The following is a 14,059-nucleotide window of genomic DNA, read 5'->3' on the forward strand; positions in this document are numbered from 1 at the left end:
GGCTCTAGCTCTTATAAACTGCACCCATGTGAGTCCCTTTCTTCTTGTAATCTCCAATGCATTACACTACAATAACCATGAAACCACCTTCTTGCTTCTGTGATCTTACTGAAACGCTGGTTTTGTCCTTAGACTTTGCTTCTGCAAAATCTTTTGTAGCCTTTTATGATTGCAAACAGCCATACGAGGATCCCTTCTTCCCTGTTCCTCAACTTTCTCACCTGTTCTCACTTTTTCTCTTGTAATTTATTCCAGCTACATGCTGCACTGTTTTTATTTCCTTCATGCTTGTCTCTTACTCTAGCTTCCCTTCCAGTTATTTCAAGCTTCATTCTCTAGCTTGTCTCCTATCTCTCTCACACTGTCTCCTCTATCATCCCAACTTTTAGCAGCTGTTTAATGATAACTCAGGCAATGACCAATCAAGAGGTTTGAGATTCTGTGGATTTTTTTTCTTTAAATAGTGCTCATTCACACAATTCAATTCACATGGACTTACTTGCTCTCCAGGGAATCCATTCAACTAAACTCTGGTGCCTTAGACACATGCTGGTTTCCTCTACTCAAAGATTTATGTTTCCTGGATACTAATAATATCCAGGCCAGCATCCTCTCTTCTTTTCCAACTGTCCTTCAAATCCATTATCATTTTCTTTGCTGCAACCATGTAATCTAATAACTCAAATATATCAGTGTGTGTTTAACTTGAAAAATCACAGGATGCTGTTTTTTAAAAAGTGCATTTGATAAGCATGCAAGTGGTTATCGTTACCTCATGCCTGGAAATATAGGGAAGACGACAAAAAGAATGAATAAGACATGTTTTACAACTTAATGTGTTTGACATCTGTTGAAATCAGAATAGCATGTGTGAGTACACAAAAACTAGAATAAAATCAGAAGGGGGCAGAAGCAGCTTGCTATTTAAGAAACAAAAAATGCCTAGAAGATGTTATTGTTGTTTTAAGAGGTGCATTAAGAACAACTGGATTATTTTGCAAAACAAAGAACGGTGCAAAGACCCTATTGTGAGGGCAGGAAGGTCTTCCTATCTAGGCCAGGATGCATGGGTTATTGGTTGGTACACTTGAAGAGAAAATCAAGAATTTCTAAATAAATTAACTGAGAGAAAGGATGGAGAAATCATAGGTTCAGAACTTAACTGGAAAAGACAAAGGGTTACCAAAGCAAATAAGCCGATGAGAGATGGCAGAGGAAAGCTCACTCATGGATATCTCCACAGGCTAGAGACCAACCAAACTGAAACTTGGAATGAGTAGATAATATGAGTAGTGACACTTGGGTAGGAGGCATCTCCAGGACAGAATCCAATATTCAATGATGGCATTTATGGGCAACTGTATTTTGCAGTGGTCAGTTTCCTAACAAACAACAAATGGTAAAAACATTATTACGTACTACCACCATATACTGATGTAGCACCTCACACCTACCTCCTATAGCCTGAAATTCAAGTAAGACAATGGCATCCCATGACATAGGACAATCACAAAAGGGAAACCAAAAGAATTATGAAAAAGAACATTAAAAAGAAAGTGAATATTAATTAAGAACTTCCAGGTGCAATATCCTCACTACAGGGTGCAAAACACTGAGTGACTTATTATGCACCTGTACATATAATGTAGCAGATATTATGACTTCCCTTGCCCCCACCTCCTGGTCCACTATGAAGCTTAAGCAACAGGCTTCTACACACCCAGTTCCTGGGAAAAAAAGTGCTAGAGGACTTTTGTACCCAACAGGACCACTGAGTGAGGAACTATGGAATAGATGGCACCCAGAAAAGATAGTCAGTGGGCATGGGATATTCAACCACTTCACATGAAGCAATACCAACAACCAAGGAAATTATTAATTTCAGCCTCTAAAGAAAACTTTTACTAGCAGTGATTATTCCTCAAACATGTCTTCCCAGATTATCTCAAAAAGGCATCCCTCAGTCTGATGTTCATGCAATTTACTAACACCACAGGGTTACTTCTAAAGCTCCACACAGAAATAATGGACTTCAACATGAGTTATACCTCAATTCAGGCACATGAGAACAATCTCAAAATTAACTTTGAACATCAATATCCACATTTTCTAATGACTGGATGCTTGTAAAGTTGTAGTAAACAGCTGAAAGATATCCCTTTAGGAATGAACACAAATGGACATCAAAGACTTGACTTTTTTCCCCTGCAGCTGTCAAGTATTTTTCTTAAAGTGATAGCAATAATGTTATGATAGCTGAGATTAGCTGGCACCTGAAAACTCCTTTTTAAAGGTCTCCAATAAATTATTACTGTAAAGTGGTACTATTTTTCTTTCAGAATAACTTACAGTAAGATCATTATCTCAGCAGTACTGAGACTTGCCTCTGGACCAAATATCCCTTCCCAGTCCATGTACCTCAGGCTATAAGCATTTAAATCATGAGAGATGGGGAAGTTATAGAATTCAAAGGTCACAAACTTATGGCCTTTATACTACTCAGTATTCAAAGGAGGGACAAAATTCCTAGGGGCCTTTTGTCAGCCAGATGAAAAAGCACCCTATAGGCTACTATAGGTAATAGAGATGTCTCACAGATCATGAGACAGTTTTACTTTAATTCACTCACTTATCCAATGGAAAGAAACAGATAGTGAGTTGCTGTCTAGACTGAAAGCTCCTAGGACAAACACAGGGCCACATTGAAATTATACCCTCCAATTCTGAATTCATGAACAAAGATGGTGTTAAAAAGGTATCCAAAACTTCATGTCTTGGCACGTGATCAGCTAAAAAAAACTCTAGTCTTTCAAAATCTGAAATCACTTTGATATCAATAGCAGCATCATGTACAAAGTGAAGGCGAAGGCAGGAGCAATACAATGCAGATACTTGCAGCAGATTCAGAGTTAAGAGAACTTGCTTTTACTAACCAGTATTGTGCTACTTAGCAAAACTTTATAAGATATAAACCATAATAGAAGAGTTTTCCAACAGAGGGATAGGATAACACTATTAATATTATTTTTAAAGCTTTGGAAAAGGTTTTGATGTTGTCCTATGTCTGTACAAGTTGGCAGAAATCCCAAAAGCCACCTGTGCAATAGAATTAGGAGTCAAGAATGTATTTTTAGAATGCACTGAAAAAATGTGTCATTTTCAATCTAGTAGCAAAAAGAAAAAACTTGCCCAAATCCCTAATTTACTTCCTCTCATTCACATATCCATGAAACACAAAATAGTGAACATTAAGGAAGGACTTCTGGAACCTTTAATTAAGTTTTATTCAGATAAAATGGATAGATAAAAGTAGTAAAATAAGCATTTGAAAATGCTGTTGGTTTATTTAAAAAAATAAAATTAAATTAAATTCTGTCTGAAAAGCTTCTATTAAGAATTACATAGTTTTGATACTGTGGTATTTCATGTGTTCAGATGGATCCCATAGGTGTCTGCCATCCATATATACGTGCTAAGTTACCCAGTAAATAAACACAACAATCTATGTTACAGTGATTGTCCCAGTTTTATACTAAATAGCAACTGAGATCTTTCATGTTAGTAATATCTACAATTCATAGCAGCTTCTAATTATTTTCTATTTGTCTCCAAATCAGGACATCTAAAGTCCTTAGATGGATGCAGAATCACATCAAGTTCCTGTTTTGTGTCAAAACCAACCTGCTCTATTTCCACTTTATGCTGAAAACATCTCCCACTTCCACTACAAGAAGCACTTGGATAGCTTACAGTACAAATATTCCTTAAAAAAGCATTAAATCAAAATATTTCTACCAAAAACTTAGTCCTCTCTTCCCCATTGCATCTGACATATCATTCCAGATTATTCATACACTTCAGAGCAGCCAGAGACTTTCTGTGTTGAACAGATGGTTTGTGTATTCTAACAAGCTGGTACTGCATGAACATCTTTCTGTCATGTACAACTCAACATAAACTACTGTATTTCCAGGCTACCTCACAGTTTGGTCTTCAGAAAAAGAAGAGCAACGAAATAGGTAACATGAACACCTGTTTTCTCACATTCACTGCTGACCTCGGACCCCTTTGACATTGATGAGTAAAACCTTTCTTCACAGACTTATGCACAACCTGATCTGTTGATGTCCACACTAAACCATTTGCAGCAAGAACAAACCAACCACTCCAGCAGCAACAGCATGTGGACAGCCCCTAACAAATCAAAGATAATCACGACATACTGCAATACTGCATTTACAAAGACAAAATTATCTTTTTAAATAGGAGTGTAGGATCACGAAAAGGAGTACATGCAATGTAAGAACTGGGTGTGGCGCATTACTCACCAATGGCTTTTGAGCATAGTAGTAAATTGATATAATTGATTTCTTTACCTGGATTTTCAAGTATGAGAATGATGTTATTTCAAATTTTACAATGGGCTAAATCCTACTACTTTGCATGCAAGTATTAGTGACATAATTGCAAATCTGTACTCGTGCAAAAGTTAATGCTATTCAACAGCTCTAATGCCCTATGGAGACATAAGGATAATAAGCATCATTTACCAAAACTAACTCTCTATTTTCTTGAGTTATCTGAAGACAAGAAGGAGAAAGGTCTCCTGGAATTTATTTCATTAGTCCTTAATTTGCCCTTCAAACAATAAAATAAGGGACAGTAAGTCACTTAAATTGGGTGTTGCTCCTTTCAGAAGAACTGGAGAAAAATCAGTTTAAATTAAAATGGGAAAGTCAGGGAAATAGCTCCATAGCTGCAGCAAATCAGTGTAGTTCTAAGTATCTAGGAAGAACAATGTTTCACTCCTTCCCCAGATGGAGCTCACATTCTGACTTCAGAGCAACCCCTGACAATACCAAAATGTTCTTTCCACAATCTCAAAGAAGACAAAATGCAACAAACAAGTTTGCTTAGAAATATTTAGAAAAATTGGCAATATGAGCATTCATTAGCAGAAACACAGAGACAAAAATTTACACTGTGACAGGTAAGTTTACTCAATTTTTCAATACTGAAAAGCCATTTTAAAACGTACGCACATGGTCCCTGAGTTCACGGCAAATTCTCTAACTTCAAGTATTTAAAAGAGAGCTTTGAAACATACACTTAAATCCCAAGGAACATTTGGAACATTGAACTAGGAGATTTGTTTTCTTTCTCCAGTGCTCAAACCTCTCAGGCAAACTTTTTCCTTGATTTGCAGCGCTGCTATTTGGAAGCTGACTGATTATGAACCAGGGGCTTTGACCCCTACTTTTGCTGAAGACACACCTGTGTTTAGCAAAGCCAAAATGCTTCTACTACAAAACAAATAAACATTCTGTTCCAGATCCAAAGCAGAGCAAAAAGGAAGAATGCAGGTTTTGATAAATCTTTTACAGACTAGCACACACTATTATTTTTTCTAATAGTTATACTGATTACCAGAATTTAAAGTATTTTATGAATCAAAAGTTTTTGACTTTTTTTTCTACATCTATCAGTGTAACCCTTACAACAAGGGATAGATGCTAGAATAACTGATGAGACTTCAGCAGGTGCAGAGGAATTCTAAAACAGCAGTGACCTGTCCTGTGTCTCTCAGCCTTTGCATCATGCTAACCCAAGAACAATAAACAGGAATGACCAGTGCAAACACAGCATTTGACGATTTTAAGATGTCTCTGGTTGTATCATATGTAGCCATATATGACCATCAAAACTTTGTACCATCTTAATTTAAGTGTGGTTTATTTTCAGTATTGCCATATTAGCATTATTAGAAGTTTCACTTGATAATTTTTTGTTTGAATTCTGAAATTCCCTTTCCACAGCAAACGTTCTGAAGTCAAGAATAGGCAGACATTTCAGGAGGGTTTTTTTTGAGGGAAGTGGGGGAGTTAGAGGTTTTTAGTCTGCTGAAAGTCTTAAATAATTCTTCTAGTTTTTATTAGTTTCAGCCCTTTTTAGGATAAGGAAATAGCTGTACTAATTTCCAGCAGGATTCTAATTAAAATATGACAGGATTTACAGTGGACTGTAATAAGCAGGATTATTTCTGCCTGAAGATTTAAAAAACAGTAATTTTGCACCAAAAGTAATAAAAATACTACACATTTCTTATGAAGCTCTTTTCACATAGCGATCTCAAAGATTAGAATGAAATTCAGCATCAGTCTACATCTTACAGATGCAAGTTTTAGAATGTATTCACTGAAGATATGTAGGACAAGTCAAGACTCCATGTACTATGTACATGAGATCTTAACAGGAATATTAAGGTTTTCCATTTTTCTGATCAGACTGCACAATCTTATTTGCGTATACAGCCAAAGATTAAACTGCAGCATGAGTAAAGTTCTATACTTTACACACCTGATTTTAAAAACTGTCTGCTTCCTTGCTTATTCTGATATAGTGCACTGATACCCATCCAAGGACTGAAAAATGCAAGGTGAAGAAAAGATGAATGCATACCTTCACAATACTTAGCAAGGTCCACCTGCAAAACTGACTTTTTTTTCCTATTGTGTATGCTTTCTTAGCACTTCAAATCCCTGATGAAAACACTCTTCTTATTATTTATTCTCAAAATATTTTTAAAAATTTTGTATATTCTAAGATCAGCTGTGACAACACGGAATTTTCCTCCACATTCAGCAGTCTAGTAGAGAAAAGAGATTTAACCGAAGCAGTTAAAAGCAGCTTCTTTTTGAAAAGGCACTCTAACCCTGAACTGAGGCACCAAGTGACTGCAGGGACCCTGCTGATCCAGAAAACAACTATTTCATAAAAGCAGCATTTGTAGCCTACAGTACAGCTACAAGGCACAGAAAGGTGTAACATATTCCCATTTTAATAAACCTTTGAGAAGAACTACTAAGCAGAAGCTACATTTATGCCTTCTAAAGTAAGGCCCAAGACATCTCATACTTTGAGCCTGAAACCTGTGTCCTCGTGTCATGGAGGAACTGTTTCACTCCCATGGCACTGCTTTGGTGGGTTAGGCAGATGTGTAGCCTTTATTGGAAGATTCATGCACAGGTCACTGCTGATCATATCAGATTTTATAGACTACTAAATAGCCCAGCATGCTCCAGTGAATTTCATTGTCAGTATATATTTTCTGCATATTGACTAAATGAGAAAAGTATACATGCAATGAAGAAGAATTTGATGTGTCTGTTGGACCCGATGAGCCCTTTCCCAGAAGGTGCCAGGATATGAAGCTCTATTTTGGCATGTGGAGCCCAATCATGCCACCTCCTGGTTAGGAATGGCCACTCTATTCTACACATTACACAGGTGTTCAGTGCTTAGGAAGTTAACAGTTGACAGGAATGTTCTACTCAGCTATCCAGGTATTCTGCCTTCTTGTGGTACTAACCACAAATATTAACAATTTTCCAAATTCTTGACCTTTATAATGCTTACTTAGAGGTATAGAGGAAGAGAGATGGACAGTTACAGCAGTTGTACTCTGAATGTATATACCAAGGAGACTAAATATGACAAAAATTTACTAAAAGAATTCCCAGGATGAGTAAAATATATTCTTCTCCTTCAAGGAAAACATTCATGTTGCCAAAAAAACTAGCACTTTGTTGATGAGACTGGGCATCCAGATAAACCTCAGCAAATAACTTTGACATTCCCTTCAACAGTTGGTACTAAGTTCTGCTAGTTGCACTAAATCACACCTTTAGCAACTCTACTGATTCAAACAGTATTTAAAGAGCAAAGTATCTTTTATTTTAAAACAGGGTATCAGAATCTAACCTTCAATTACTGCACTCACATTGTTGCCTCTTTGCACAACAATTTACTGTGTTTCAAAGTACATGTTTTCTAAGATCACAGATCAAATGGTCCTAAGTGGCTTCAGATGTCTGAAAGAATTTTATTATTTTTATTCTTTACATCACATCTATAGTTTCTTTTTTCTCTCTCTGAAGCAAGTCTGCCTTTTATGACTAAGAAGCTGGGGTCAATACAAACATAACATTTGCTTTGTTATACTCATTCTAACATTTTATAATATTATATTTTCCATAAATCTGGTTATCACTTGGGATTCATCTGCATTACATTCTACAAGGCAAAAGCATGTCCTAAGTGGCTATACCAGTCAATAGATCGTATTTGTATTACAAGGACTGTCTGATAGCCCACTACACGCAATAGAAAAATTCCCATTAACTTTAGTCAGCTTTGAACCAAGTCTGTAATGCCTAGCACATCACTACTTTATAGAAATTGCAAGTATCTTGTATTCATCTAGAGTTTGCACTTTCTATTGAAAAGGTTCCAAATGATCAATACAAATCTAGTTCCTAATGAAACCAAGGTACCTAAAATACACACTCTGAATATTAGCATGTTTCCTGAGTCAACTCAGGTTGACTACCAGGAGTTTACAGTGCATTTCTTGAGACAGCAAAGCAAACAATGATTAATACCAACTATTTTGCGAATACAGATTTTTCTCACGTGATGTAAACATCAGGAATAAAAGAAACAATAAGCAAAATAGTGACCACTCACAGATTAATATTAATGTATAAATTTATGTTTACATTTTACATTAATCTTATTTTAGTCAAAAGGCTTGTTGAGACAAGTGAAGTCATAAATTTGCAAGCATATTTTAACGAGTAGTTTTCAATGAAAAAAATGATAAAAACTAAAAAGTATCAGAAGCCTGGTTTTAGCAGGTCATAGGCTTGATCAACAGCCTTTCACATCTAGGGCTAAGGATACGATTGTCATATTCTATATTTCCAAGACAAATAATTTTCATGTAACAACCTTATTATAATCCCAGGTTTTTAACAAAAACACACTCATGAACTAAGGTTGCATCTTTATATGAAAAGAACATCAATCTCCAATAGTTCAAATAAACCCCAAACCTACCTATGACAGTGTATTAGTTAAAATACTGAATATAAGACAAAATAAATTGCATTATGTCAACAGTTTTGTACTAGCCAGAACTCCTACTGCAAGTTTGTATGAGAACCTACTAACGCTCAGTGTAAAGGCAAATGTTTTGAATAATCATGTCCCATCCTACAAGAAGCCTGCATGGGGATGATAGCTGAGCTATATAAATCTAATTTACACAACTTTGAGATTTAACGAACTCTGCTAGGCCATATGGAATGACCTAGGGACTTAATTCAAGATTAAAGGCCTGATTCTCATTGCCTTCAGAATGCCAGCTGAAATTCTGAGGTCAATTGCACTGTCATTATAAGAGAGAGAAATTAGCTACCTCATTACCCTAGTAATGCTGATATTTCCATGGGGAGAGATGCTCTTACTTTGGCCAGCTCTTTCCAATAGGTCTTTTTCCTTTATGTTTATATTACAAAACACAGAGCTGGTTTTAAGATCACATTATGCAAGATATTCCACAGCTGCATACATATAAAGAGACACATACACACATATAAATATATATACACACACACACATATATAATTTGCTTGACCTCACAAACTACATAGACAATTAGCTGACACTTTAGCCTATTAAATGGAATGCTGATATAAAACCAGTTTAGAACTACCAAACACTTCCAGCTGGTTGTACCTTTCTATGCCATCCACACCTTCAGAGCTGAAGTGACACACTTATTTTTTATAGTCATAATCACAGACATCTTACACAAAGCAATAAATATTTATAAACATGGAGAAGTAACACATATAAGGAGCTGGTAGCTCTGATGGTAGAGAACAGCACTAGAACCAAGCAGCTCCCAGTTCCTCCCGGAGCTCTGGAGTGTGCAGCAGTATAAGCACAAGCTGGGTAAAAAAGGTACTGCCCAAGAACATGCTCTTCACTTTTGACATTTTTTATCTAACCAAGTATTACCTGATGTCATAGATTTATCAGGACATATCCTCACTAAACGGAGAACAATCTTACCTGAGAAAATAACTACTGGTATTAAGTATACAACAGCATAGTTTAAAACTATACATGAAACAGGGACAATCTTCCAGCTCTTATAACAGCCTAGTACACAAAACGGTTCACTTGACACAGAAAAGCCCTTTCCAATAGATGGAGATTAGCCTATTCTTTAGAGTTCAACTACCTGTTACAATTAAAAGGTATTCAATTTTCATTACTGAATGGATTATAGTCTCAGAATAAGTATGTTCAATGCATTTTGCAAAAGTTTGAAAAAACTTAGGGTGAGGCAAATATCATTAGCCACTCACAAGTCCTCCTAGTAGATGACTTACCAATGACTTTTCCATTTCCAATAGTGCAACAGTCATGTAGGATCTACTTCTACATGAAACGGGCTATGACCCATGGGAAATAAGTATCTTCTGATTAAGGCACTCAATTGGCCATTCAGTGTTAGAATCCACAACAGATTCCCTCAGGGATTTTTAAAGAAATCAGGTTTTGTCTCCACACTTTGTATTTAAATAGCACTAGTACCTTCTACCTTCATTAGGACCTTACCTTTCTTTCTGTTGTTTGGCATGTATGTAAATAGTCTGCCAAAGGAAATGTCCCTTTTCTGGGGATTATACCAGACCCAGGCAAGGACTAAAATAAGTGATTTCTAGTCATCACTTAATGGTGAGGGATAAATAGCTACTGATTGAAGTATGCATCTGAAACAGGTCAACCTGAAGGACACAGACCCACATATTGAAAACATAAGAAATATGTTGGTGTAAATATTGGTTAAGTACACCAAAACACACAAACAAAGAAAGACCACGCAACAGATTCAAACAAACAAAAGAAATTATTGGGGGAAAATGGGTAGTCTTATCTTTACAAGTAAATCCACTCTTGCAAATGAGAAGCATTTTTCTGGAATACTTATTGCTTGTGTGCCCTTCTGCGGTTTCTCACAGGAACACAACTGTTCTCAACCTTGGGTTTTAGCAGCCAATATGAAACAACACAGCACTTTCAAGTCAGACTGAATGCTTGAGGCTCTGAGCTCCAAAGCAAATCTACACTTATGTATTTGATACAAAGTGTGCTGGCAATCAAAAATGCTTAGGACACCATAAAAAGAACACCTGGCTGGTATCGTTAGGGATGTAGCTGATTGCACGTTACATTCTAAAGAACAGAAATCCAGAGTCTGGAAAAAATATTTCATCGTTAATATAACCTAGAAATTACTCACTACTACAGAGATCCTTGCACCAGGATCCCATTTTCTTCTGGCACTCAAAAAAGAAAATTCTGCCCTTTCTATTTATGCCCAGCAGCAACCAGTGCATTAATTTTAATTTTCTTAAGTAGTAACATTCTTACTATGGTTAAGTGTTTTAACAGTCGTCATATGTTCGACTCTAAAACAAATGTCTAGAAAGCTTGACAGATGGTGTTTTGAAGGATAATGCCAGGTACCTGGTGTGAATCTGACATTAGCATTCTCTCAGACAACTCACCTTCATCTTTTAAAAAATCCAGTGAAATAATGCATAGTCCTACTTAGGCCAAGAAGGAATGAGAAAATCGTTCATTTATTCAATCTCACAGTTGCTCAAAATGCAACTTCTACATGAACTTGATACCTAGAAAAAACAATTTTCCTTTTACTTTTATTTGCCTACTTTCGGTTTTGTCCTTCCTGCATTTTCCTCCTTTCCCAGACACTCACACACACACTCTCAGAGGATACTTCCCCCCTCTGGGAAAAGACCGAACTGCAAGGTTCAAAAAATACATTCCTCTAAGAAATAAGGACTTAGTTTATGGTATGATTATAAGAAAAACAACTATAAAAAGTAGCATGGCTGCCTCTTTAGCAGCAAGACAGCTATGACAAAACGGTACTAAATGGGTCTGTATTCATACTGAAATTCAGTATGAATTTTAAAGCTATCAAACAGAAGCACTCCAACAAAACCTGGACTCAGTATCTTCATTCACAATCAATAAAACATACATTAAGGAAAGACAATATAAAAACTGCTGACAGAGGAAAAACACTTACTGCTTAGCATGGTAAATCTGAATTAGTTATGATTTTCTTTAGGTCATAAACAGAACTTGGGAAATTATTTGCCACCTCTGAGTTTATTTGAATGTGTGACTCTCAGGGGCCTGACCATATATTTCTTTGCTTTAATCTCTTTTAAAAACTTAATAGGTTGTCTTGATTTATGCATCATTCTTTACTACTTCTTTTCAACATTAGGTTCCAAGTTTAACAGGGATTTTATAAAGACTATTAAATATCTAAGAAGAAAAACATGTATAAGAGGAACTTAAAGGATTACACTTTTGGCAAAAGTTAAAATTCCATACCACGAGGTCTTCACGCAACCGCTATACTGAGCAATTATTACAAGAGAGACTAAATGATAAACTTTTTAAAGAACCTTTAGGCGAGGTCCAACTAAAACTCTACTCCAACTAAAGCAAGGAAAGGAGGGCGAGCTACAATGAGTATCCAAATGTTATAACCAGTGTATTCTGATCTCCGCACAAAACCAAGAGGAAATCATCATGTCCTGGATGAAACTGTCATGAAATTGATAAGCCATATCAAATCAATGTCTGACATCGCGCAGTCGACTAAAAACAGCGCCGCATTAACGGCATGATAGTATCACCATATAAACCTTATTACTTCAGCGTGGAAAACAGGATATAACGAATGCAATGAGACGCCAGCATCTGTCTTTGTGTAAGTGAGCCCGGGAACCAGGGGAGCGCCTCCCGCACAGGCGACCCAGCCGCGGCAGCGCCGGCGCACGGCGGGGAGCGAGCGCGGGCGGCGGGGAGCGAGCGCGGGCGGCGGGCAGCGGGGCGCTCGCTGCGGCCGCCGGCGGCTGCTGCCGGACGGGTCCCTCGGCAAGGCTCCGGGGCGGCCCCGGGCGCCCGAGCCCCGAACCGCCGCCGCCCCGACCCCACGCGCGACCGGGTCCCGCCGCGGGCCGCTCCGCCGCCCACCGGCCCGGACACCCGAGTTCGCTCCCTGTCAGTCGGCCGGGGCCGCCAAGCCCACCCCGAGGAGCGCCCCGGCCGGGGGAGCGCGGCGCGGAGCCTCACCGTCTTCCAGGAGGCGCATCGCGTGAACAAAGCAGGGATCCAGGCTGTCCTTCTCGGCCATCAGCTCGGGCAGGTACTTGTCCTGCTCCATCGCCGCGGGCACGCCGGGCGGGCTGCGCGGGATGCCGGGCTCGCCGCTCCGCGCCCTCGGCCGCCCGCTCGCCGCTGGCCGCGCCGGGGCCGCCCCGCGGGTGCCGCCGCCCCTCGCGCGGCGGGCGCTGCCCCGGCCCCGCCTCCGCCTTCCCCTCGCGCCGCGCGGGGGCGGGCACGTGCGCGGGTCGCCGCGCGCCGCTGCTCGCGCGCCTTCGCCCCCCCGCCTCCTCCTCCCGCCACTGAGCGACCCGCGGCCACCCGCGGCCTTAAGTAGGGAGGCGGAGCCAGCCGGGCCCCGCCCCCGCCGCTCCCATTGGCGGCTCCGCCGCGCCGGGGGCAGACTCGCCGTGCCATTGGCTGTCGCCAGGCGGGGCCCGCGGCCGGCGGGCGTCCGCGGAGGTGTGTGCGCCTGCGTGTGTCTGTGTCTGTGTTGTGGTTTAGGACTGGTATTACCTAATTTACCGCTTCCACTAAAACCACGCTGCAGCTCGCTCTCCCCACCCTTTCCCCATTCCCCGTGGCAGGCTAGAGAGGAGGATTGGAGGAATTGAAGGTAAAGATCACGGGTTGGAATAAGAACAATTTACTGGAAACAGCAATGAGATAAGAAAATGAGCAGTAACAGCAATTATATTAAAAACAAAAGTGTTCGAGAGAGATAAGTGATTCTCATGCAAAATGATTAGAATCGAGGTTACCTCGCCGCACCCACCCCGCGCTTACTGAACCAGAAGGAACCCCTTTTTTAAGGAAGAGACTTCTTTCCCCCCTAAGTCCAGCACCGGCAATGACCTGAGGTGATAGCGGAACAGCCTCTGGGTCCTGGCCATGTCCCCTCCCGGCTACGGCCAAAATTAACTCTGTCCAGGCAGGAACCAGGACAGTCTGTGCGTCTGTCACTGTGTGTGTGCTGTGTCTGTCTGTGTGTCTGTCT

At 39.6% G+C, this 14,059-nt stretch overlaps 1 protein-coding gene across 15 annotated transcripts in view; it reads right to left on the reverse strand.

The window, feature by feature from the left end:
* Positions 1-13,223, reverse strand: part of KHDRBS2 (KH RNA binding domain containing, signal transduction associated 2) — a 349,072-nt gene extending 335,849 nt beyond the window's left edge. For all 15 annotated transcript variants that reach the window (XR_014953621.1, XR_013339757.2, XR_013339753.2 and 12 more), the window contains exon 1: positions 13,033-13,223. Coding sequence is in view for 3 of the 15 variants with exons in the window: in XM_021525682.3 (XP_021381357.2) it covers positions 13,033-13,123 (91 nt within the window). In the remaining 12 variants the exon portion in view is untranslated. The remainder of the gene's footprint in view (positions 1-13,032) is intronic.
* Between the last annotated feature and the right edge of the window lie 836 nt (positions 13,224-14,059).

The sequence above is a fragment of the Lonchura striata genome, chromosome 3 (genome assembly GCF_050655825.1).
Source record: "Lonchura striata isolate lonStrDom1 chromosome 3, ASM5065582v1, whole genome shotgun sequence".
NCBI classification, from domain to species: domain Eukaryota; kingdom Metazoa; phylum Chordata; class Aves; order Passeriformes; family Estrildidae; genus Lonchura; species Lonchura striata.